Source organism: Citrus sinensis, chromosome 6, assembly GCF_022201045.2.
Source record: "Citrus sinensis cultivar Valencia sweet orange chromosome 6, DVS_A1.0, whole genome shotgun sequence".
Taxonomy (NCBI): Eukaryota; Viridiplantae; Streptophyta; class Magnoliopsida; order Sapindales; family Rutaceae; genus Citrus; species Citrus sinensis.
This window is the reverse complement of record NC_068561.1, coordinates 6,531,131-6,558,012: the sequence shown is the minus strand read 5'-3', so window position 1 is coordinate 6,558,012 and position 26,882 is coordinate 6,531,131. Positions and strand designations below refer to the sequence as shown.

Below are 26,882 nucleotides of genomic sequence, written 5' to 3'. Positions count from 1 at the left end.
GTTATATGGGCTTAAAAAATGTAGTGGTGTATTAAAAAAATAAAAAAATAAAAAAATTGGGTTGACTAACATTTTGTTTGACTTAAGATCATATTATTTCTAAGCTGTGGGCATATTTCTTTCATCTTGGTAAGAGCGTGTGATATTAATTAATTTAGCATTCATTGGAGTGACTATTGATATCTACACATGGCAATTAGTGGATTGAGGAGTTGCTGACTGATTTTAATGTAGTTGTTCTTTTGGTGAATGCCTTATTAATATTATGATTGTGTTTCCACATTTTATGAGGAAATTGCACTGCTTATATCATGAATTAGCTTAATTATACAAATAGGACATCATACTGAGTAATTTTTCCAAATTACAAGCATAATAGTAATCCAGTAATCTAGAAAAAAAGAAAATCAATTTCTTTCTATTTGTGACTTGAACTAAACTTTGTTTTAGGTAAAAAGCTAATCATTGTCTTATCCCAAAAAAATAAACTAATCAATGAAATAAAACTTCAGAATATAAATTGGATTTGAAATATTAACCAAGTTTCTATCAATCGCAAGCTAGAAAGTTCACAACAGATTAGACTGAAATCTAACTCATACACATGAACATGTTACAAATTATTTTGCCCAAAAAAAAATTAATATGTATTTATTTAAGTTTAGCCTCATAATCTTCATTCAAAAACCAATTACAACTAAACAAAATATTTCAAGAACCAATTAAGCTCACCTTACTAACTAATTCAATCAAGTTACTTAAGGCTTACTGAGAGAATTGACTGATTGAGAGAGATATTCATATTTGGAAATGAAGAATAGGGATTGTGTTTTCTAGTTTTTCATTTTCTTTTTCTCGTCTTTTATGATGACATTGAGACTTGAGAGATATACCTTTTTTACTGCCTTTGACTTGAAAAAAAATGAATATTATATAAAAAGGGAACGACGTAGTTTTAGAAAAAATTTTATTTTGAACAATTTTTTGTTGTTAATGATGTAATAATTGCTATAACATTATTTTTTTTCAAATAAGTCACAGATAAAATTGATAGATTTATGATTTTATTATAAAATATTTTATACACACCTATATATACACATAAAATTTCTATAGAACCACAACCACCTTGTACACAAAATATGTACAGTTGAGGTCACAAAGAAGATTGGATATACAAAACTATTAAGTGTGTTCGTAGATCAGATTTTGCGGATTGGGCATCAATCCATATTCGATCTATAATTTTGTGAATTATAAATTTTCAATCCAATTTAATCCACGAATTAGTGAAATTTAATCCAAATCTAATCTATATATGTATAGATTAGATGCAGATGTGACCCAATCCACCATTTTAAGGATTGGTTTGTGGATAAAAATTTGTATTTGTGTCCAATCCACGAAATAATTAAATAAAAAATTCAATGCACAAGTAATTTTATCACAAATCAAATTCAAAATTAAATTAAAAAATCTAATATAAAATTAACTTTGTTTATTTAGTTCCTTTTTATTTTATATTATTATCAAAATCTAATATAAAACTAATTTTTTTATTTAGTGCTTTTTTATTTCAATCTAATCCACCAATCTATAGATCAGATTTTTGTGGATCAAACTGATTAAGCAAACCGTATTGGATTCTAAACACCCCTAAAAACTATCGTGGATCCACATAATTGAAAAAAAAAAATAATGATTATCACTTTTCAGCTAGTGTCTTCATGCTACATCAATTTGTTCACACTAGTTTGGTGTTGAGTGTTAGAAAGTGTATATTTATAAAAGAGAAAATCGTCATTTTATACTTCAAGTCTCACTAACCTTCATACTTTTATGTATTTAAGTCTCTTGTGATTTAGTTATGCGTGTTGTATTATAATTAAGTATTTTATGTATTTTAGGGGCATCACAATGAACGAGAGATCAGACAGCAAAACGAACATTACTTTTGAACTCAGGACAGTCGAAAACCTTAGGAGGAGGATAAAAGGAAAAATGGCATTGTCCACATGTACGGTATTGTCCATGTTACTATTCACGACACTGTTCACATATACGGACCAATGACGTGGCATTGACTGATGAGGTGTCATGATTCTATTGGACTAAAATTTTTATGTACTGTTGATCAGTGACGTGGCAGCATGTTAGTGGACCAAAAATCGTGCATACGGTACATGCATATACACGAAATTATTTACAACCAAACCGCGTCCTTATTCTAGCCGCCTCACTGTTCAAACCGCGTCATTATGCAAACCGCGTACTGTTGACACGTGGCACAATCCTGAGCGTCCAAATTATTTTTAATTCGATGGCCATGATTTACTCAGTGTATCTATAAAAAGGGGGCTCCCCCATGATTTACTCAGTGTATCTATGGTGCATGTTGATGCAGATCCAGATATCCAAGCACTCAATTTTAATAATTTTCTCTTCAATTTATTCCCACCGTTTTAATTCAAATTTTAGGATAAGCTAAGTCACTTTCACCACAAATCCAACCACCCACTTAGAAAATTAATTCTACACATAATTAAAATCCACCTCCTCGTGGGATCGCCACTCGTCACCATTAATCTATTCTGTAATAAATTTGTGTACTTGCGAGTTCAATAAAATTTGCAAAACATTTGGATAAAAGTTTTTGTGCCTCTATGCTATTGATTTCAATAATTTTTTTTCAATTTTATCTTCAATCACTATAAGAAAACAGGTAATAGATGACGGAAAATAACTATCATAAAAGAGGGCGCATGACAGACAGTTCATCCGTCATCTATGTCACTGTCACTAATTTATGATAGAATATTTTTTCATCATGAATTTATGATGGTATTTCACAGTCATATATCCATCACATAATATTTAAATATAAAATTAATTTAATTAAAATTATTTTTTTTAATTTCGTGCCTTTTTTTAAATTTTTGGTGGGAATTCAATTATCATTTTAAAATTTTGGCGGAAAATTTTTTGTGACAGACTTTATGATGGATATTTCCGTCATAGAGTTATATTTTAAAAAAAATTATATTATAATTATAATTTATTAATCAATTCCTGTTTACAGATTTAATTAATTGATAAAATGAATATGGGAACAAAAACTAAAAACAAATAATATTAATTAAAATCCATTCAATCCAACTAATTCAAAAGAGATACATATAGTATCCAATGTAATCACCATGAATACATAATAAAACATCTTAAATTAAAAAAATCCCAAATATAAAACAACACAGTTAAGTTATAATCCCATAAACCAAGCCACAAAACTTCTAAAGATTAACGGAAATATTCCAATAGCAAGACTTTAAGCTTGACTTCGAGCAGTAATGCCCTCTTCCAGTGGGAATACTCCAACAACCACACTCTAACACTCCAATGCAGACACTCAGCAACACTCCAACCCATACCCAGCAACCCACCATCTTCTAATAGCACTCTAATTCCAGCCACATACCCAGCAACATTCCAAACCAAACCAGCAAATAAATCTATACAAAGTCAATCAAAATTCCCAATGTTATCAAATGCATAACATCTACACTACAATCCTTAACAACAACCATTATAAAGGGATTAAAATCTCAGAAACATCAATATATTTTATTTCGTTATAAACCATCTCTGACAGAGCAGTCTAATTCAATAGAACATAACTCATTCCTAAAAACCATTCTGGTTCAGTAGACAGTACCCATTCTTAAAAATCATTCTAGTTCAACAGAACATTATCCATTCTTAAAATTTACTGTTTTACATTTACTTAGTGTCATTTTGGATAGGATAAAAGTCAAAGTCACAAGTTTGGGATCAATCAAGGTCATATGGTATATAGAAATTTGTCAGTAGTAATTGCATTATCTTTGATAGTTAGAAGTACTGAACCAAACCAATCATCAAACAAGGAAATAATGAATTAAGAACAGAGAAAACGAATAAATAGGATAGAAGATTTTCAGAAGCATTACTCTGGAGCGTGATAACTAAAGGTTCCCAAAACTCGAGTAGAATGAAGGCGAGCTGCCATATTAGGGGCCTGATTTGAAAGGTTAAAATCTGCAATCTTTGCTTTGAAATCTTAGAAGAAAAGGACATTGCTAGATCTGATATCTCTTTGTATTATTGAAGGTTGAACCTTCTCATGCAAGTACTCCAAACCCCTTAATGCATCAACTACGATTCTAACCCGTGTCATCCAGTCAAGCACTGGACTTGGTTGTGCTCCTTGAACTCCTTTTTTGCATGTAATTACATGTATAATCCAAATCAGCTCATCCTATCTCCTAATCAAGAGATCCCATTGTAGCAAATTCATAAGCAAGAACACGGAGATTTCCTTCAACACAGTAACCAAGCAACTCGACAAGATTTTCATGCTTCAATCTTTAAACAATTGAAACCTGATATAAAATAGCGGGACAAAAACATATGCATTAAAAACGTAAATTCAGCTATCAATAACAACAAAGCAATAATAAAAACAATATGCTTCTATGAAGTTTCAAATATACCTGAGTCAAAAATTCAACATTTGACTCAGGCTCAGAGGAAACATCAAGCTTTTTAACAGCCACTGCTTTGCCATTTTCTAAGTTTGCATAATACACCCTTCCATATGATCCCTCACCAATCAATGCCTTTGATCCAAATTGTCCGTCTTTTCTTTCAGTTCATCCAAAGGCAATGCAGGCACTTCAATAGGTGGCACTGCCTTCTGCACTTCAGGTTTCACAGGAGCTGGGACCTTTTTGTGGTGCCTTAAAATGTGGAAAAATGATTGAGATAGGACAAGCGTGGAAAAACAATTGAACCTAGTTACAGATGTATGCCTTTATTCATAAATAAGAAATCTATTCATATCCTTTTAACCATATGAAATTATGCCAATAGCTATTTTTGAAGGCCTTATGTGAAAATAAACTTAATTACAATAGTAAATATATACTTAGAGTCACAATGAAACTAGTTTCTGCTAATCAAATGATATATCAATTTTCTGCAAAAAGAATAGAATATCTACTGCAATAAGCTCTCACAAAACAATTTTGAATTTCAGTTTAAGCGCAGCCACAAATGAGGAAAAGTAAAAGGTATTAATTGCTGAATCCTTGACATCAGTACCCATCTTATCATCAAAACAACTATCATAACCAACTTTTTCTCATCTCTAGCAATTGTCCAACATAATATTAAAAATCAAGTGCTAAAATTATCAAGAATTTCCTATCATAAATATGAATTTTAATTTATCTTATTAAGCTGTAAAATGCGAGATCAAAGCCATGTCCAAATCGTTCTATCTAAATATAAAATAGTTAAAAGTTCAGAATCATTACAAATTATTAAATGTACCCAAATATAATTGCAAGACCAATTAAAAGTGATGCTATAAACAAGGAATTCAGAGTATTACATCTATTCAAAAGCTGCTTCACTATTCAAGAATAAATCGAGACAACAAGGCCAAAGAAACATACCATCTGGATAATTCTTTGGGCTTTTCAGGCACTCATTTTCATGAGATGGATAAGACTCCTCTACTTGACAAGTACAATGAGCCAGCGACGCATCTTAACAATCTTTTTCAAATAGAGATCGTCTTCAGGACCTTTATCCAATCACACAAAGTAACCTGGAGAAGGTGCATGTGCCTGCACACGTTACACACGAAATTCCGCACCACAACCGAACAATTAAACAAATTAATCATAAGCTAACATTCAAAATGAGAAAAAGATTTGACAGTAAAATGATGTATAACCATAAAGCGTTAATTTGACATTCAAAATTGCTGCAAAAGGGTATTTCGTTTCAGAAAATTGGGGGGGAGGGGGGGGCAACTAAGTTCTAAATATACCATTCACAACCCATTAATAAAGAGAGGTAAGGGGGAAAAGAAACACATTACAGAGACCCCAAATAGCAGAGTCTGGATACTCTACATAAACTACAAACATTCCAACATCATTGCAACAAAAATTTGCAAAAATGAAATGAAAAAGCAGAACATAACCGCAACTTTATAGTATTCAGATAGACAAAGATGGAAGGCAAAAATAAAAAGAAAGAATGAAAATGTCATTTGAAACCCCTCCAGTAGAGGATGCCCCAAAAATACAACATGAACTCGGAACATTTTGCTATCACTCACAACCTAACAAAGAGAATATAAATTACGAAAAAGCTGTCAAAGCAAGAAGAATAGCTCCAACGACATTAGAAATGCACCAGAAGCTTTCAAAGCAAAACTTCTCCTAGAAAAACTAAGGTCCTTAGTAGAGTAGTTACTAAAAGTGACACATAACAGCACAAATCCAAACCATAAATCTCAAACACTCACCAAAATAAGATAAAAATTTAAAAAAAATAAGATAAAAAAATAAGAATTAAAGAAAAAATATTTAAAATTGCCCATTGGAAGCTCATGCCTCTAGTCTGTGACAACTGTAACCAGCATGAAACACGCTTTATTGCCACTGTACTGCTTCTTTTTGTGGTCATCACATGCCGTCAGCTCGCGCTGGAACCTCACATGCAACTAGTAGAGCCATGAGCACCGCCACGCTTTCGCTGCATCAAGAAATGCAGCCCAATTCGAACGCTTCCGCCATGGTGGCTATGGATGTGAGTATCTACCTAGGTCGATTGAGAGTGGCTGTAAGGAGGCTAAGGTTTCAGGTGGTTTTATGAGAGAAGAGTTTGGTGTGAGAATGGGTGGGAACCTCAACACTTAGAAAAAAAATCGAGGGTTTCTATTTAATTTTAACTTTTTATTTTTATTTTAATAGCTTGTTTTTTATTTTATAATAAAATTTTTTAAATATTTAACATTTTATAAGCAAAATATTATCGTTCCAACTTAAGTGAAACGACAACGTTTCTTGATTCATATAATATTTTATTTCAAATAATGCCAAAAATTTCAGTAAAAAAAGCTCCAAAATGAAGTCAACATTAAAATTCTATCATGAATTCTTGATGTAATATATTCTATCACAAAGTCGTCATATATTATTGACATAATTGCTATCATGAGTCCATCATGAATACTTGATAGACACAAAATCTATCACGACTCTATCATATTTTTATGACGTACGTCATTTCCATCACAAAGTGTCTGTCATCTATTGCTAGTTTTCTTATAGTGAATAAAGGGACATTTTTGAACATATTGAACTGTTTTGAATTGAATAGTATCTTTGTATATAGGTCATTCTTATTGCTTTCACCTAAGAATGCTTGAAGAGTGATGATAGAGTTATAAACTCTTGTATAAACTTATTTTATATAAGTTGGTGTGGTGTAAATTCATTGATTGAATGAACGTACAAAAAAATAAAAATAAATAATGCGAGCTAGGAGCTATTTAATCTAACCAAATAATATATGTTACATCAGTTTGTAGAAAATAAGTTTGTACAAGAATTTGTATGATATGATTTCTTTTTTCCAAATCCATCATGTATTTATGTTTTTTGGCTAAATATCCAAACTAAAAAAAAAAAATTAATGATCCTTACCCACTTTAGATAAATAAAAATATAAATTAAGATGCATTGATATAAACTGTAGATCCATCAAGTATTCAACAGTTAGGTTCATGCTTACTATAAATTTGTTACTATTATTTTAATTTGATACTATCTAAAATTGTAAAATACACAAAAAAGGTTTTGGAAGACTTTCAAAAGGATGCCAATAGGCAATAGTCCAACACTCTAACTAATTTCACATTAGGTTTGGATTGAGCAACTGAACTAAACTAATGAAAATAAATTATGATTAAGTGTGAAATAAGATAAAATATTTCTAATTTACACATAGAACTAGTGGATTGAACGAAAAAGTAGTAAATTAATGTTAGAGATAAATTGATCTTTAGAACCATAAAAAGAACAAAAACTTAGAAAAATAATATAAAACTTGTAAATTGACATTAAGTGTGAAATGAAACAAAAACTTTGTAAAGTGCACATAGGACTAGTAAATTGAAGGAAAAAGTGGTAAATTAATGTTGAAGTGGTAAATTGACCATTAAAATTATAAAAAAAACAAAAAATTAGGAACGTGTCATAAAACTTGTAAATTGACATTAAATGTGAAATGAAACAAAAAATTGTAAATTACATATAAGACTAGTAAATTGAAAGAACAAGAGTAAATTAATGTTCGAGTGGTAAATTGGTCTTTAGAATTGTAAACAAAACAAAAATTTAGAAAAATGACATAAAACTTGTGAATTGACATTTAGTGTAAAATGAAACAAAAATTTTGTAAAGCACAGATAGGACAAGTGAATTGAAGAAAAAAAATAGGTAAATTAATGTTGAAATGGTAAATTGACCTTCGCAATTGTTAAAAAAAAGTTTTGAAAAATTACTTAAAATTTGTAAATTAATATTAAATGTAAAAGGAAACAAAAAATTTGTAAACCACAGGACTCGTAAATTTAAAGTAAAAATGGTAAACTAATGTTGGAACGGTAAATTGGTCATAAGAATTGTAAAAAAAAAAGTCTAGAAAAATAAATAAAACTTGTAAATTGATATTAAGTGTGTAAAATAAAATAAAAAATTTATAAACCACACATAAAACTAATAACCTAGAGGAAAATAGGGTAAGTTAATGCTGGAAATTCATTTCAATGATCAGGCCTGACTCGACCCATTGCCATCGCTACGAACACACTATTGATTCGTTATGAACTCACCAGTTAGATTCATACTAACTCTAAATGTGTTACTATTATTTAAATCCCGTACAAATCTAAAATTGTAAAATATACAAAAAGATTTTTAAAGACTTCAAAAAAAAATTGCCAATACTTAAACTCTCTAACCAATTTCACATTGGTTTTGGGTCGGGTCAACCCAACGAAACCCAGCGAATACAATGGTAAATCCAGGCGTGGATCGATATTTAGTCCATGTTCGAGCGCATGCATTAAAGCCATAAGCAAAGCAAGCAGTAGAGATCTTTTGGAAAATTACTCACTTGCACAGAGACATGATTTTCAGCTTCTCTGCTTCCAATTTCTTCAGCTTTTGCCATTTCATTAAAAATCTCGACCAAATGTAATTAGAATTGATTACTAAGTAGAATAATCATTCAAAATCAAACCGCACATCCAAAGAGCTCAAAAGTTTCATTATGTCCCCTATAAATTCATCGCACCACTATTCACCAAGTTTTCTCACAACTTTCTTGCAAAACAAACACAAGCACGAAAGCTACAAGAAACGAGAAAATTAATCAGGGAACAGGGTAGAAAAGTAAGAAAATTGGCATAATTTTGTCTGAAATTTTGTAAAAGATGAAATACTATAAAACATCCTGAAGATCCAAATCAAGACCGCTACTACTATTAAGACGAGACGAGACAAGACAAAAGACATCATGATGAATAACAACGCAATTCGCATGCAAAATAGTAAAAGGTGACCCGTGGAGGGCATGAAGAGTATCGTTGTCCGTTAAGCCAAAGAAACAGCACACATGTTACTGTTGTTAAAAAGAAACCCAGATTCTAAAGGAGACGCCAGACGAAGCGAGACGAAGCGAAACGTAACTAGCGCGTCTCCCTCTTCCCATCTCTTCCCCTCTCTTGGAGTCTTTCATCGTGTATTTTGTTGCGGAGTTGAGCTTACATAACATACGTGGCCTACGTTGAATTGCGGAGGATTAATGAAATTGCCACGTGGTGTTGAAAAATCTCTTCAGCTGTGGGTGAAACGTAAGCTCATACGGTTGGTTGTCGTGTCAGAAGGAAGGAAGTTTCTTCGTCTTTCTGAGGCCGCGGCCTCTTTTCAATGAAACTGAGACTCAACATGGAGTTTCCTTGAGTCGTTTCGCAGTTCGGTCCAGTACGTACATGCATGTCAATATTCAATTGAAGCTGTGCGTTAAAATTTTCACGACCTTTTCATTCTCATCGAATAACTGTTTATTATTATTATTATTATTATTATGATGCCGTTTCTTTTTAGATATATTATTGGATATGGAAAATTTTTTTTTTCGGATATGGAAAATCATGCACGCGCAAACTTCTTTTTTTATAATTTTAATGCAAAAAACTTTTTTATAATATAAATTAGAATTATTTTTAAAAATTAGACAAAGTTGAAATTATTTTCCGAGTAAGATCCTATTTCTCTAGAATTTGAACACAAATGACCATATCGAAAGAAGGCAAGTTGCACAAAGCGACGTGTCGGAAATTAAAGTTTGATTTTCCATAGATAAAAATATATCCTTTCCCTTGTGGAAAACGATTTTAACTTTCTAAGAGCGGCCACGTTTCTACATTTTAAACCAAAATTCATCTTTTCCTTTCGCCATCTAATTAATTTTAGGGTTTTAGCATCCTAATCCTTTCTCTGAAAAACCGTCATTTATCCTCCACGATGTGCAGTGACGAGAAGGATAACGATCTCCGTGCATGTAACCTTAGTCTTCAAAACTCTAATTTCGGTTTAGTTCATCAATTATTAACTACCTGATCTGACTCTCGTTTTGTTTTGGTTTCCGTGTAGCCCTTGACAAAGGGGCTCGAGCCAACCTCCTGGCCGTTCCAAAGGTAATTAAGTGATGATTGTCTCATTTATTTTTTGCTTTTTTAGTAAGATTAGTATTATATATGTTTACATTTAGGGCTTTGATTGTTTAATGGACGATTAATTGTTATTGTGTAGGATAAACTTGAGAATTTGACGCAGAAAATTGAGGCTCTCAGACAGATACAGGCACGTGCATGATTTGTTATTTATATTTTCACTGCCACATTGTGTGCGCTATAGATTATGTCATCACTATCTGTGTTATATATATATATGTACATGTTATTCTGTTGCTACATGTTATAGATTGACCGTTTTGCCACTTCATGGTAATTACTGATGGTTATAATTGCTGAAAATCTTGACAAGGAGAGGAGGTTAACATGATGATTCTTCTATAAGATACAGAGGCAACGTGATGAATTGGAAGCAAAATTCCTCAAGGAGAGAGCAAGGCACGAAGCTGAATGTGAAAAACTTTATCAGCCTCTGTTCACCAAGGTATCATTTCATGCCGTCCAATCTAAAAAATAATTTGGGTTTCTTTCTTTATAGTCTGGTGTGCTCTTGATGCTAGGTGTTTAAAATAGTGCCATAACTATTCTAGTTGTGCAAGGGCATTGTTGCCCTTTGGCTTTTAACATTTAACTTGTATCATGTGAGCCTAATTAATTTGTCTGGGAGAATGCGGAAGATTAGTTCATCTAATTTCCTTTAGACACATTGATTGTTGCATGTACTCTACTTGTAGAGATTTGACATTGTCAACGGCCTTGATGGAGTTCAAGGGGCCGCAAATGGAGCAATGGACCTCGGAGAGGATAAAGCTAGCAAAGGTACTCTTTTAATATCAACATCGGAATTGGGGTCTTTCTCTAAGGTGTATTTTGGCAAATGACGTCGTGGATTATATTTGATTGTTTGCATGCAAAATGGAGAGAAAGGAGTGCCTAATTTTTGGCTCACTGCAATGACAAATAATTCCTTACTAGCTCAAGAAGTAAGTTATTTGAGCATAATTTTTTTTTTTTAAGTTGCTGCCACTATCAAGGATTTGCGTTCTTAAAACCTTTTTTTTTGCAATATACCTTGAAATCAGATTACTAAGGCTGATGAAGAAGCTCTCAAGTATCTTATAGACATTAAGTCGTCCAGGATTGTTTGTTGTCGTGAATTCAAGCTTGAATTCTTCTTTGGCCCTAATCCATACTTCAAGAACTATGTCTTGGCAAAGAAGTTCGTCATGATTGATGAAGTTAAACTTATTTTTGATGAAGCAATAGGGTAATTAACTTCTATTCTTTCCTTGCAATTATGTTGCGAGCTATATCATTTGGAATCCGTAGTAAGATCATTGAGATTTGAGAAGTCTTGTTCCCTACTGTTATACCTTAGATGATCAAAAATTTTGTTCTTGTTGTTCTGTTGGTGTTTTGTAGGACGAAGATTAAATGGTATCCAGAAAAATGCTTGACAAGAGAATGCTCAACACGGAAGCCAAAGAAAAGTTTTTTCAATTTTTTCAAATCACTTGAATTCCCTGTATATGACGAATCTATTGATGTAAGATTCACATCATGACTTGTGGATAATTGGTTGTTTTATTTTCGGTTCCTTATCTTTTTCAATTTCTTGAATAGGTTAAGCTTCTTCATCAATTGGAACATGATTATGAAATTGGGTATGTAGTCTTGATACCTCTTTTTTTAAGCCATGTAAATCTTCTTGATAATGCTCCTTGTCCGCTGTACAGTGATTATGATATTAGGAATTGAGTTTTTATACCGAGCATGGTGATTATATTTCACAAATATGTAGTTTAGGTTTGAAGGGTTGAACGTATTTGAACACTTTGGAGTTTTTAACTTTATGGGGCTTGTAATGGATTCCAGAGTTCTATTTTTTTATGTAGTGTGACAATTAAAAAGGAGATTGTTTGCCATGCTATTTCATGGTTTAGTGGGGATGCAACTTGTGGGAGACGGACCAAAAGGAAGGTATGTTACTGTAGTCTTTTGGGTCAGTCAAATCCTTCAATAATTCTAAGATCAAAATGAGGTCAATAGTAGACCTGAGTATTTCATCATTACCTGATGTAAGGATCATTGATTTTACAGATTGAATTTGATAACCCTGCAGCTGAGAACTTGGCTCAGAAAAATGAGTCTCTCAGAAAGATTGAGGCAAGTTCTTTTTTATTTTAACTGGGTCATTGATATGATGTCACTTTGTGCTATTAGTATGGTGTGGACATGATAAATTGTGTATTTCAAAAATCTTTATTTTTGGATATATTTGGTGGGTAATAGGAGTTGATTGACATTTTTGCCACTAATTCAATGTAGTAAATGGTTTATGATTATCTTGTTAATAATATTGACCAATGCCTTAAAATGGAAAGTCATATTGAGTACGGCAGACAGTTCTCATTAACTTCCCTCTACAATGTTGATATACATTATATTACTAGTTTCTGACTCACTTTATAATGGTAATCAACTTGGTCAGTGCCTCAAATGACAATTTGACATCATTATAAATATCATGTTTGTTTATTTCATAAATTTACTGTAAAAATTTCCACATTTGAGGAAATTTCTTCAACTTTGGTTTTCGTTTATGTTGTTGGGTGTATTTTGCACCCTTCATGGTTTTTTCATTTCTTAATTGCTCAAACACTCGACAACAAGATGAGGTTGATGACTCTTTAATGATTTACAGATTGAGCTTAATAAATTGGAGGCAGAATTCTTTGAGAAGAGAAGAAAAGAGGAAGCCAATTATGTTAAATTGTGTCAGCCTCTAGACACCAAGTTATCTTACCATCTTATCTAACAAAATTTTCTGCTTTTGTATAGGAAGGTGAATATATTTACTTGGGAATTAAGAATATCCAGACCCATTTAATGTAACGATGGGGTAGTCTCTTTTATGGGATATTTGAAGAGAAAAAAAGAAAGGCAAAGAAAAGGAAATTGTACATTTCTTTTTTTGTTTTACCAAAAACTGCATTGGGTTTCCTCTTCTGTGGGCCACATACTGATTAGCCTGGTGTGCTCTTGAGGCTATGTTAAAATAGTGCCATAGACATTCCTGTGTGAGGGCATGGTTGCCCTGTGTCTTTTTACATTCATGTGTATGTTATGCATGACAGCATGAGCTTTCTCTCGGATTATTTGAAGCTTGATTCATGTAATTTCCTATAATCCAATTGGTTGTACCGTACAGAGGTATGACATTGTCAACGGTGTTACTGAAGTGAAAGGGGCTCCTAATGATGGTGCAATGGTCCAGTCAGAGGATAAAGCTACCAAAGGTACCCTTCGAATATCAACATAGGAATTATGAAATTCCTTTAAAATTATTGTGGCAAATGTCCTTGTGGATTTATATTTGATTGTTTATGCTCGTAATGCAGAGAAAGGAGTACCTGATTTCTGGTTTATTGCGATGAAAAGTCACCATGGGCTTCGTCAGAATGTAAGTTACTAGAGTATTTAGGTTTTTTCTTCCATTTTTTATTTTTATTTGTTTTTGCCATGGTCAAGGATTTGTGTTCTTGAAATATTTTCTTCCGAATCAGATTGCCAAGCATGATCAAGGAGCTTTGAAGTATCTTACAGACATTAAGTGGTCTAGGATTAATGATTCTGAGGGGTTTAAGCTTGAATTCACCTTTGGCCCCAATCCTTACTTCAAGAATTCTGTCTTGGAAAAGACTTATCGCATGATTGATGAAACTGATATTGTTCTCGAGGAAGCTATTGGGTAACTTACTTTGAGAGCTATAGTGTTTGCAGTAAGATTATTGAGAATAAGTCTTTTTCTATATTGTTATACCTTGATCTAAATTTTGCTTGCTGGTGCTACTGTTGTGTAGGACGGTGATTCATTGGTATCCAGGACAATGCTGGATAGAGAAGGCAGAGAGATCTTTTTTCAATTTTTTCGAACCACTTGAGGTGCCTACAGATGTTGAAGGTTTTGAATGATTTTCATCATGCCATTTTTAAAATTAATTGATAATAATTTGTTGTTTTATTCTCCATTTCATTTTATTTCCTATCTCATGAACAAGCTGAGAAGCTTCGATATCAATTGAGATGTGATTATGACATTGGGTGTGTACTTCCGATAACTCTTTAAGCCATTGAAATCTTCTCGATGGTGTGCTGTGTTGACTGTATAATGGTTGTGACATTGAGATTTGAGTTTTTATAACATGCATGGTCATTTTAACTTTGCAAATATGTAGTTTATGTTTGAAGTGTGGAACTTATTTGAAGAATGGTGCTTAGGTGTGGGGATGTCCAGATGATTTTGAAAAGCGAATGGAACTAAAAGATAAGGAAAAGATGGACTGCAATGCACTATGTTTTGTCGCTTAGTGCATTTGAGATTTTTTTTGTTTTTGGGTCTTTTAGCTCCGTTTGAATGATTTTAAAGTGAAGATGTCTGCTCCTTATCGCTACTCCATATTTGAATACTTTGGATTTATTTTACTTTTTGGGTTTTTCCATGCTCTTTCTTTTATTTGGACTTATAATAAAATTTGAACTGCCATTGTGCATTTGTGACTGACTGCCCAGTTCTATTTGATTTTTCTAGAGTGGCATTTAAAGATGAGCTTATCTGCCATGCTGTTGGATGGTATACTGGGGATATTATTCGGAAGAGGATGGCTAATCTTAAATTTTTGGGTTGATCTTAAATATTTCTAGTGGCAGTTCTCCAGAATGGCCAACTGTGATAAATGTTCAGTTGTGTGGCTCAGGAGTCTTAGATTGGAGTTCTTTACCATTTTTTTTTTTAATTTAGATCTTGAGAATCCTTATTACTGTACTTTGTTGGGTTGAGAATGATAAGTCTTTTAATTTCATTCATGAATTTCTCCATATGAATGTTTCAAGAAATTTCATTATTATGTAGGCAAACGATTCCTGCCAAAGGTCTGTTACCTCAGTACATATGGCAAGGCCTGCTATGGTGCCTTTTTGCTATATGGTGATTGGGCGAGGATCGTGTGGGTTTTTTAAAAGGATAAAGATTCAGTACTGAGCTGAGTTTTTGCTGAGCACTAAATCAATGGTAGTTAGATAAAAAAAAAAAAATAGTACTGAATTTTTAAATTTTTCAGTAAAAACTTATCTCAATATTGAATCCTAATCCTTTTTAAAATTTTTCTTGATTGTTTGTCTTCATTCAGCCATGTTTCATCGACATCTATTTTTTAATAGTTATCTGCTACAATGCAGATACAGATGGTGCAAAACTTGACCGGGTTCTTACCGGTTGATGATTGAATAATTTATAGAAAGTTATTTTTAGTGCTGAGGAAATAAAAGAAAATGAAATAGAAAAGATTAAGGAAATTGTTAAATAATTAACATCTATTTAACATAAAAAAATATTTGAGCATAATTATAATATTGCTCTTTTAGTTAAAATACTAATATATCGTTGATGTTTCAAGTTGATTTCAAGTCTTTAATTTTGGTCGATTTTTTTTTTACTTATTCGCATATTTTGTTTCAAACTTATAATTCACTAGTTTTGTATTTTTATATTTTCATAAAATTCATTCAATACTAGTATTGCTGGTTAAATTTTAAATAATTTAATTTTTTGTTAAAATTTTTTTACCTTATTTCAACTAATAATTAACTATTTAATATTTTCACAAAATTCATTCAATACTAGTATCGCTGGTTAAATTTTAAATAATTTAATTTTTGTTAAATTTTTTATCTTATTTCAACTAATAATTAACTAATTTTGTTTTTAATATTCTAAACTTATAATTCACTAGTTTTGTATTTAATATTTTCACAAAATTCATTCAATACTAGTATTGCTAGTTAACTTTTAAATAATTTAATTTTTCGTCAAATATTTTTACTTATTTCAACTAATAATTAACTAATTTTTTTTAATAGTCTTACATTCAATGTTAATATTTCAGTTAAATTTCAAATAAATTCATTTTTTATTGGATGAATTTTATGGTTATACCTCCATTGGACTCACATGTTTCAATTAGTTATTCCACTGTCATTACGTTGAATATTTCAATTACTCGATAAGATTCTAATTAATTGGGTTAAATTGTTAAATTTATTTTTATAATTTTACTTTGGTTGGACTAGTTCTTGAGTTTTGTTAAATTTTTTAGCTTATAGGATAAAATGTGTTAATTTATTAGTCCACCAATTTTGTGTTTAATATTTGTATTGAATTCATTAAATACCAATATTCTATATTAGATTTTAAGTTAATTCATTTACGTTGAATAAGTTTTTAAATTTGTTTCTATTTTCTGCTTTTGGGTTTAATGTGTGTCAACTAGTTATTCTACCATTTTTGTGTTGAATATTCTGATTTAACTTATTAATATTTCAAATATTTGGGTTAAGTTTTTTTTTATAATTTTACTTTTAGTGAGGTACTTTCTAATTTAGGTTAAACTTTTTGTGTCATAGGTATGTTACAGTTATTTGTCCATTAGTTTTATATTAAATATATTTATTAAATATTTTTGGGTTAAATTCTAAATAAAATTATTTTTCATTGAATGAGTTCCTAGTTTTGATAAATATTCTCCCTTTTGGGTTTATGTATTTCAATTAATACTTCCTCTAATTTTCTCTTAGATGTCCCTATTAATTAGGTAGGATCCCAAAAATTTAGCTTAGATACCAAATTTATTTTATAAAATTTGGTTTTGTTTGGATTAAACCTTAATTTGGGTTGAACTTTACTATTACGGGTTTAAATGCTTCAATTTTTTTATCCATCAATTCTATGTCCAATGTTCCTACTAAATTCGTTACTGATATTTTTTATTAGAATCCAAATAATTTTATTTATAGTTGGATGAGTGATGAGTTCATATGTTTGCCTAGACTTTCTCCCTTATGAGTGTTGGTTAAAATGCTTTGCAGTGGAAATTATTAGATTGGAATTCTCACATAACATATAAAATTACTATAATTTAGAAATCGTATCTTTGCTTTTTTGCACTAATAATTTGGGCATTCAAATCACTATCTGTCACCCAAAGATTTTTTAACTTATGTCTTAAGTTTGATTTGCACTTAACGTGTGAGCGCCTCTATCACTACTAAAAGCAAGTAGTAATAAAAGAATTTTTTTCTTAAACTTAGAGAAGAAATTTTACTTTTTCTTTGATTTTGTATATTGCGGCTTTTTTCTTTTTTTTTTAAAGTATTTTTATATCTTTTGGTGGAAACCTTAGGCCTTATATATATCTACTAAATCAAATTAGTTTGATTATTTAATTCTAAATCTATGCTTACATATCATGTGTACAGTGTTGCTGATATTGATTTGATGTGCACAAGCCTCTATATCTAACGCACATATCATGTGTACAGTGTTGTTGATATTGATTTGATGTGCACAAGGCTCTATATTTAACGCTCGTTACGGTATATATACAAATACAATTTTATTCTTTTTGATGTTAAAACTAACATGGAGTTAACGGTTTTTGGAGGGTAGATTGACGTTTTCACACTTTTGGAAGATGAATTGAAATATGTCAATATAATAAGAGGGTGGGTTGAAATTTACCCTAAAAATTAAAGACATGCTGCAAACGAAAATTAATTGTGCATTCAATTGCATATCTTGGAATTTGCAAATGAGCATCGCCAAATTAAGCCAAAATATAATAAAATTGGAAAAAAAAAATTGTTGAATTTTAAGTTTTTTACTTTACTTTTATGGTATAAGCAAAGCCTGTAAAGAGCAAAACATTTATTGGGATATATAACAGATATTTGTCCAGCCTGGCGACTATAATATAAACACAATATATTAATTCAATGGATATGCTTTTGACATCACAGTGATTTCCTTTCATTTTGTAGTTAACTCATTAATGAGTTGCAAATTTTATATTATGGTTGATTCTTTCCAGAATATGTTCCTGGCTTTGCTTATAAAAATAAACAAAAGGATACCTTCCCATTCTAATTGCTAGTTTTCTTACTCAGAAAACACACAAGTAATGGAAAACAAAGCTTCTATTTCCAGCCTGCTCCTACTTTTGTTGATCATTTCTGGTAAGTCATTTTTGTGTACACACACAAAAGCAAAAAGGTAACCCAGGAAATGGAATGGATGGCTAATTTTGAATCTTTTTTTTTTGCTTCCTTTTTCAGGTGGGCAGTCTGAAGTAATTCTTAATATTGAGAACCAGTGTTCATACACGGTGTGGCTTGCTGCATCTCCATCTTCTGGCGACTTCAACTCTGAGCATGCACCTGGCACCCTGGAAATATTTAGCATGCCGGAACCATGGACCGGTAGCATTTGGGCGCGAACCAAATGCTCCAATAATGAATCGTTTTACTTTTCTTGTGAGACCGGAGACTGCGGGACAGGCCAAGTTGATTGCCAAGGGCCAATGCCCAGATACCCTGTTACCTTACTCAATTTATCAATCAATAATAAATCTGAAGTGTCGTACGAAGTGAACTTGAACCACGGGTTCAATGTTCCGATCCGGATCAGACCGGATGGCGGGACGTTGGTGGACAGGTCTGGATCATCATGCCCTGTTGTGGATTGCATTGCGGACTTGAGCAATGTGTGCGCTCCAGAATTGGTGGCCACAAACAAAAATGGATCGTATGTAGCATGCAATAGTCCATGTGATGCGTTAAGAGATGCAAGATTTTGCTGTACTGAGAATTTCAGTGGCCAAGCTTGCCAGCCTAATCAGTATTCCAAGAAATTTAAGCAGCTGTGCGGTTTGGCTCACACCTATCCGGCAGATAATAACCCCCCTACGTATTCATGTGGTGGGGCTAATCGTTATAATGTAACTTTCTGCCCCCTTTAAATCTTTTATTAGGTGTCGTACAATGTTGTTATCTATTTTCGTTTATGATATCCTAAGTTTTTGCCTCAACAAAATTGAAGTGGGTTTGTTAGAGAAATTGTTGGACTAAGAAATAAAAAAACTTAAGCCTGAATGAGGAAATTACGCGTAAGGATATTCAAAAACTTGTGATTCGCCTTTGCTTTCAAATAAACGGTTTGACTTGATAGATATGGGCCTAATAATAATATATAATAGAATTGAATTATTGGGACCCTGTAAAATTCTCTTAAAATCTCTTTTTCAATTATACCCCACTTAATACCAAAACTATTCTTTTTCTAAATAAATAATATTGTCATTTGTAAGTAATCGAAACCCCACTTTTCTCTCTCTTCGTTGATCAAGACTCGCGTTTGGGTCATCTTCTAAAACTTAAACGAGATTCATACTAATGATTCCTAATTATAACCATCTCTAAAATATTATTTTGGCAATAAAAGTCAATTATATATCAAACCAATTTTCAGTTCTACACTTCAAATAAAACTCTTGATTTTTTTTTCTCTTTATCTCAAGTATCAATATAAAATGACACACGCACACACACACCACACACACACACACACGCACACACACACACACACACACACACACACACACACACACACACACACACACAAGAAGAAAAGAGCTACTGATTTATTAAGAAAATATCATCCTGCAACTTCAAGGAAAAAAGGAAATTGAATAAACTAAATAACAAAGAAGAAATTTGAAGGAAAAAAAAGAGAGAAAAGAGCGCTCTATTCTAATTAGTTAAAAACAAAAGACTCAATATATTAAATATTGAGAGAGAAATATAATTTATTAAACATTTCTGAAATTTTTTACTGTAGAAATTGAATAAAGAGGGGGAGAGAGGGACTGTTCTAGGACACTAGTGTTGTTATTAGATTATGAATTTTTAGTTTTTTTAATGGTAAATCTTTAGGACGAGTTTTTTTCAAGACTTTCTAGGTGTGTTAATTACACAATTCCATTCATAATTTTCTTTAAATGCAATTTAAATTGAATAAGGGTTTTATCATCCTTAAATTAATACTTGTTAAATTGATCTCAATTAAATAATAATTTTTGTCGGTCTTGACCCTGGTGAAAAAATTTACCCAAAATTTTATAATAAATAGAAATCTGACATAAAAATAAATGCAACTGTATATACATTTTAAAATAATTTTAATATTCAAAAAGTCTTTTTGTTTTTGTAATCTATTAGACCTATTTTATTATAATAAAGTAATTTTTATTAATGAATAGAAACATAATATTTAAATAATAAATTAAAATTAAAATTATTTTTGAATACTATGTAAAAAAATAATTTTAGTATTATTAATCGGGAGATATTTTGTTACTTGTAAATTTATTTGACCCACAAATTTATTTAAAATCTTTATAATAAATAAAAATATATTATTAAAACAAATATAATAATTTAAAATTTAATATTATTTTCAATGTGAAAATAATTTAACATTATTAGTCTACTAGATGGATTATGTTATTTATATTAAATTTATATTAATTAAAAAACTTTAAAGTCAATTTTCTAACTAATATGTTCAAAGGGTATAGTGGTAAAAAAGAATTTTTGTGTTCCTTTCTAAAAAATTTGGGGATCTTTATAATTGTTTTTCCAAATCTTGGGAATATAGATGTCTTTTTCCCAACTAAAAAAAACCAGCAAATTCTTTGTTTCAAAACAAAATCCATCAACAATTTTGATCTCTAACCACAATTTGTATCAAACGTTCATCAACCACATAAAACCAAAACCAAAATAAAATACATCTCACTATCTTATTCCTTATCTTCTCTCTCTATAAACTTTTAGGATTGACAAAATCAACACGGAATTTACATCAAATCCTTCATCACTAACATTCTTCGCCACTAAGTCCTTCAGTCATTAGAGGTAATTGACAAAAGCATGCATTGAGCTATGAAGATCGACCATTGAGGAGTCTTCTCGTGGTTGCAGTTATCCATGAGACCAGCGAAAGTGATAATAGTGTAATGGCGGCTATGACACTACAAATTGGGTTTGATTGAGTATATATGAAATAAGGCTTGGATAATTTGTGGACTAAGTTTGATTATGTAAATTTGTGAAGATAAATTTGATTTTAATTAAGGAAGAAATTATGATGTTAAGTGTAGTTAATTAAATATTTGTACTAAAAATTAGTTTTTATTTTTTTAATTTTTTTTGTTCTAGAAACATATTAAATGTCTAAATTACCCTTGTGAAATCATCGATTATAAATGACAGTTGACATTTTAATGGACGGTAGATACAAATTGCAAACTTATGGTGGAAATTCAAACAAATTTAAGCTTTCAAAGTATTTTTTTATAGTAAACTTGATATGGATGACTGATAATTTTTCATTATTTAGCATATTAAATATTTAAATTACCCCTGTCATGATATTAAACAGCAGTTAACATTTTATAGACGATTGATTCAAATTATAAACATAAGATGAAAAATGAAATAAATTTAAATTTTCTTCATATTTTTAATAACAGAACAAATTAAATTAAGATCGATGAATGATAATTTCTCAATAAATATAACTTCAAGACAGCATAAAAGTCACAACTTAAGTTAAATCAGAAGGAAACAATGACTAAACACAACGTGTGAGCAATCACGCGTACAGCCAGCATCCTAGCATTTTCCTCACGTCAAGACATTTGCGTACTTTTCTTTACCAAATCGGGGGCTCCGCTGATAGCGGTACAAAGAGAACTCCGTTTAGACTTGATTTCTTCTGTTAGAAAGTTCAAGGGTGTTTTTCATGGAAGTTTCAAAGACAGAATATCTATTATAAAAAAAAAAAAAATTTAACGAAACGTATGTAACTCTTACAAAGTATTCTATTAAAAAAAAAAACTTTTACAAATTATTGAAGTCATGAGATGTGAGCCATTAGGTACATTGCCACTCATCACATTTGGGCAGTTCTGGCCACATTTCTCAAATGCAATGAAATTTAGAAAGAAATCATGAAATAGATTGTCAATTTCTGTTAGTTCTCTTCAATTAATTACTGCCGACAAACTATATTTAGTGAGTCAATGGATTCTGGCAAAGATACACAATTGTTTTCATCATATTGCACAATCTAAATTAGTTCTTACATTCCTATCGTTTGGCTCAATGCTTCCAACAGATCACTATAATTTGTAAAATTATCCCATTAGGCCTTTGCATATCAAATTTTTTCCTTAATTTTGATAGTTTTTCCGTTAAACAGTTTGGACAATTCAAATGAATAACATAAATCATTGTCAATTATTCAAACTAGAAAATATTAAAAATAAAGATTATTTTCCAAAGTTATTCAAATTAACACTATAATTATTAATTAATCATGTAAATGTTATTTTCTATAAAGGAAAATATTTGAATACTTATGAAAATTTTAAATAATTTTGTAATAATAATATCACTGTTAATTAGTTGATCTTCTAAATTTAATTAGAAAAAATATTTCAATTGTTTCTTCATTTTTTAGAATTTCATGTTGATTAATATATAAACATACAAAAATAATTATTTTGAAAAGAAATAACATGCTAACAGTTTTATTTATAATAATAAGTTAAAACTTTCTTTTTAATTTTGGAGTAAAAGGAGTATTATATTTCAAAGATTAAATTAAAGATAACATTCTAGAATGTTTGAATAATTTTCCAATCAAACTAAAGATCTAGAATGCTTAAGAGCAAATTTAGGCAATACATTAGTAGGATGATTATAAAATCTTGCAATATTTGAAGTTTGAAGCTCTGCGGCATTGAAATTAGTGTTTGTACCTTTGAGATAATCCAAAACAACTCTATACGTGTATGACATGCGCTTGAAACAAATTGAATAACTTGTAATGAATCCAAATCCACCATAAATAAAGACAAATTAGTCTCGCTAATGGGTCGTATGCCAAAGCAAAAGACTTTCAATATGAGCATTATTGTAGTACTTTTTATTTCTCAAATTAACTTTGAAAATAAATTAAAAAATTATATAATTCACAACGATTTTTTGTTTGAAATAAGTTTTTTTTCATTTATTTTGAATTATCCAAATTCATTAACGGTAAAATCATTAAATTATTTATAAAAAAAAGGAAAGAAAGAGAGGAATAAGATATTTAATAAACTATAAGGATATAATGGACTATTAAATCAAACTATATACTTTCTTCTGACAATCGAGTTAGTTTGGCTTGTTACAACAGAATTAATGGATTAAAGTTTGAATGTTCCTCGTACCAAATTTGACCGGAATTTATTTAATTGAATACAGTAGGACCTACTTAGGCCCCAAGTTCTCCTGGGAACTCAAGGAAGCCAGTCTGGCCATTTGAAAAACAATTGATTACTAAAATAATTGAAGTATTCAGATTTATTGACGTTAAGACAACAAAATGCAATTTTTCAGAGTTGTGTGTAGAGATAACTTTACAATTATAATATAATAACGTTACACTTAATTTCCAAATTAAATCTCATTATTTTCATTCCAAGTGTTGATGCATATGTCACTCATACATTGAATGATTGATTTATAAATTATTGATTGGATATTATTTCTGTTTGTTATCTAATATATGAATATCACTTCACTTGAAATTAGAAGCAGCTATAAAGATTTTGGAACCCTAGGAAATAATTTGTTTTGGGCCTTTTCATCTTATGATTAAAATAAAACTTTAAGTTACATTTGTATGATGCTAAGTCTTCAAATTGATTTTCAAGACTTGGGAATGTACGTGCATTTATTTTGAAATGATTACCAACTTATCTATTTGTCAATCACAGATAAATAAATGTGACTAACTTGTTGTTTCCAGAGGCATAATCGTTTTCAAATAATTTTATTTAACTGGTTAATTAAATTTAAATTCTAGAAAGTTAAAAAATTTATTTGGAAAAGTATGAACCATGCCGACACATGGGCGATAAGAACACGGCATTATCCCGTTTGACGCTCTAACATTAATTTACGCTTTAAAGTTTAACCCGAAGTACACGGCATTATCCCCTGTTGAAAGTTGAAACCTCCAAGATTTTAATATCGGAGCACAGGATCAATGCGTCTTTTCTTAACTCTTAAGCCAGTAAGCCTATAAATATCAATCTCTGCTTTGTTTCCAGCATAGAACTCATCAAATAAAAGTTAATCAAGCAAAGCCTCAGCTTTCATGATGAATACCCGAGCAATATTTTGCCTTACCTTCTCCTTCCTCATCTCTGGTAAACAACATTTTCTTTTGATATTTTATTTATTCGTCTTTAATTGATAAGCATAGCGTCTCATGCATGGATTTCACCAGTGCATTTCCAAGTCATCAAGAATACTCTGCATGTTCATATTGGTTTGGCAATTTTTATCAATCTTAAAAAAATCAATAGCCCACTAAATGATTGTTATCAGTTTTATGATTAATTACGGTCATTATGTAAATTCATTTTACCATGATTTTTTATGGCTCAGATCAAATTTCAATATTAATATTATCTTTGTACTTATTGTAAAACTTTAAAGTGGTCCAAAGCGTTGCCCATAATCACGAAATGAGTCGAAATATCTTGTAGTCATGAAAACCACATCTTGAATCTTGGGTTCAAAACAGAATTTATGAAAGAAAAATGCTAAAGAGATAGAGAGCTGGTAAAAATAATGAGAAATTAATACAGTTTTATGGTGTTTGTAATTAAATGCGTAAACCAGCATCGATTTAGTTACAATTACTCTATTTTTTTAGTGTTTTATCTAAATTGTCTAAGAATTAGCATATATATCGAGAAAAACTTATGTGGTGCACCTGCACACTAAAGACCTGCTGTTAGGTCTTGCTGTGAGACTTCTTAGTGGACGGACGCTGAGGTGACCTACCCCACAGAAGTTTCTCTCAAACGTCACCTAATAAACAACTAATGCGTATATTTTATGCAGGGGCGCACTTGGCAACGATTACGTTCACAAACAACTGCCAAAACACTATTTGGCCGGGAGCCCTAACCGCAGATGGAGGTGCTCAGCTGTCAGAAAATGGGTTCGAGTTAGCATCCAAAGCAAAAAAGACTCTCGATGTTCCTTCCCCTTGGAAAGGCCGTTTCTGGGCTCGAACACAGTGCTCTAGAGATTCCTCCGGCAAGTTCACTTGCGCCACTGCAGATTGTGGCTCAGGCCAAGTCACATGCAACGGTAATGGTGCAGCCCCACCGGCATCTCTCGTGGAATTCACAATTGCTGCAGACAAAGGACAAGATTTCTTCGATCTTAGCCTCGTTGATGGCTTTAACTTGCCTCTTTCAGTTGCCCCACAAGGCGGTTCTGGTGCTACTTGCACGACATCTAGCTGTAAAGCCAACGTGAATGCTGTTTGTCCATCAGAGCTAGCAGTCAAAGGATCCGATGGGAATGTTATTGCTTGCAAGAGTGCATGTGCAGCTTTTAATGAACCACAATATTGTTGCACTGGGGCATTCAATAAACCTGAGACTTGCCCACCGACTAAATATTCTAAGATTTTCAAAGACCAGTGCCCTCAAGCTTATAGCTATGCTTATGATGATCGCACTAGCACATTTTCTTGCACTGGTGGTCCTAATTACGATATTACTTTCTGTCCCTGAGAGATATTAGTAAGTAACGGAGGTTGCCTAAAACTTTCAGCTTAAAATTTTAACATAATTTTAAGGTAATGATATCATGCAATATTTAATAGTAGATGATGAAAATAAAAGATAATTTTTTGTGGTATCAAATTCATTCATCATCTCTGTTAAATAAATTGCATGAAATCATGGACTCAAAATTCATGTTAAGATTTAAGTTAAAATAGCACCATCAATCCTCTGTAAGCTTGAAATAAAAGTAATAAGTTGTCACATTGTATCAACAAAATAAGTCCTGACAATGGACGACTTTCTATGCTAATATTTGTCATGGTGTATGTATGACAAAACATAAATAAATAAGAGAAAGTTATCATATTTATCTTCTTATTTCCTTTTTTTTTTTTTTTTGGGTTTCAAAGAATGATGTTGACAGTTTCTTTTCTTGTTAGGGTATCCCCCGATTTTGACTACCAAAATTTTCTTTATTTTTAATATTAAAATTGTAAAAATATTATATTTTAAGTACATTATCAATATTTTTTAAAATCTTTTCTACTTTTAATAACATTTTTAAATTCTATATTATGTAAGAATAGAAATTATTTTTGTAAGTTTTTATTAAATTATATATTAAATAGTGAATATTGATATCTCAAGTTCATTATGTAGTAATATCAAAATAAGTAGTTCTTTCGTGAAAAACTACTGGCGTAAATAAATTATTTAAACTATGAAAGAAAATATTCCATCCAAAG

General features: G+C 31.1%; 3 protein-coding genes and 1 pseudogene across 3 annotated transcripts; 3 read left to right on the top strand and 1 right to left on the bottom strand.

Moving 5' to 3' along the window:
* Positions 1 to 3,104: 3,104 nt before the first annotated feature.
* On the bottom strand, positions 3,105 to 9,072 carry LOC102608884 (PTI1-like tyrosine-protein kinase 3; annotated as a pseudogene).
* A 1,845-nt stretch (positions 9,073 to 10,917) lies between these two features.
* Positions 10,918 to 15,907, top strand: LOC102609083 (nucleosome assembly protein 1;2-like). Its single transcript, XM_052443689.1, has 15 exons — positions 10,918 to 11,081; positions 11,332 to 11,416; positions 11,519 to 11,580; positions 11,680 to 11,864; positions 12,020 to 12,143; positions 12,221 to 12,261; positions 12,493 to 12,577; positions 12,698 to 12,763; positions 13,302 to 13,394; positions 13,809 to 13,896; positions 13,999 to 14,060; positions 14,164 to 14,348; positions 14,461 to 14,569; positions 14,658 to 14,701; positions 15,189 to 15,907. The coding sequence occupies exons 2-15, from the start codon at positions 11,386 to 11,388 to the stop codon at positions 15,283 to 15,285; spliced, it is 1,272 nt and encodes a 423-aa protein (XP_052299649.1). The 5' UTR covers positions 10,918 to 11,081; positions 11,332 to 11,385; the 3' UTR covers positions 15,286 to 15,907.
* Positions 15,908 to 18,501: 2,594 nt separating this feature from the next.
* LOC102610255 (thaumatin-like protein 1) lies at positions 18,502 to 19,455 on the top strand. Its single transcript, XM_006493492.3, has 2 exons — positions 18,502 to 18,667; positions 18,767 to 19,455. The coding sequence occupies exons 1-2, from the start codon at positions 18,613 to 18,615 to the stop codon at positions 19,447 to 19,449; spliced, it is 738 nt and encodes a 245-aa protein (XP_006493555.1). The 5' UTR covers positions 18,502 to 18,612; the 3' UTR covers positions 19,450 to 19,455.
* Positions 19,456 to 24,589: 5,134 nt separating this feature from the next.
* On the top strand, positions 24,590 to 26,502 carry LOC102609374 (thaumatin-like protein 1b). Its single transcript, XM_006493490.3, has 2 exons — positions 24,590 to 24,756; positions 25,460 to 26,502. The coding sequence occupies exons 1-2, from the start codon at positions 24,705 to 24,707 to the stop codon at positions 26,140 to 26,142; spliced, it is 735 nt and encodes a 244-aa protein (XP_006493553.1). The 5' UTR covers positions 24,590 to 24,704; the 3' UTR covers positions 26,143 to 26,502.
* The last annotated feature ends 380 nt before the right edge of the window (positions 26,503 to 26,882 follow it).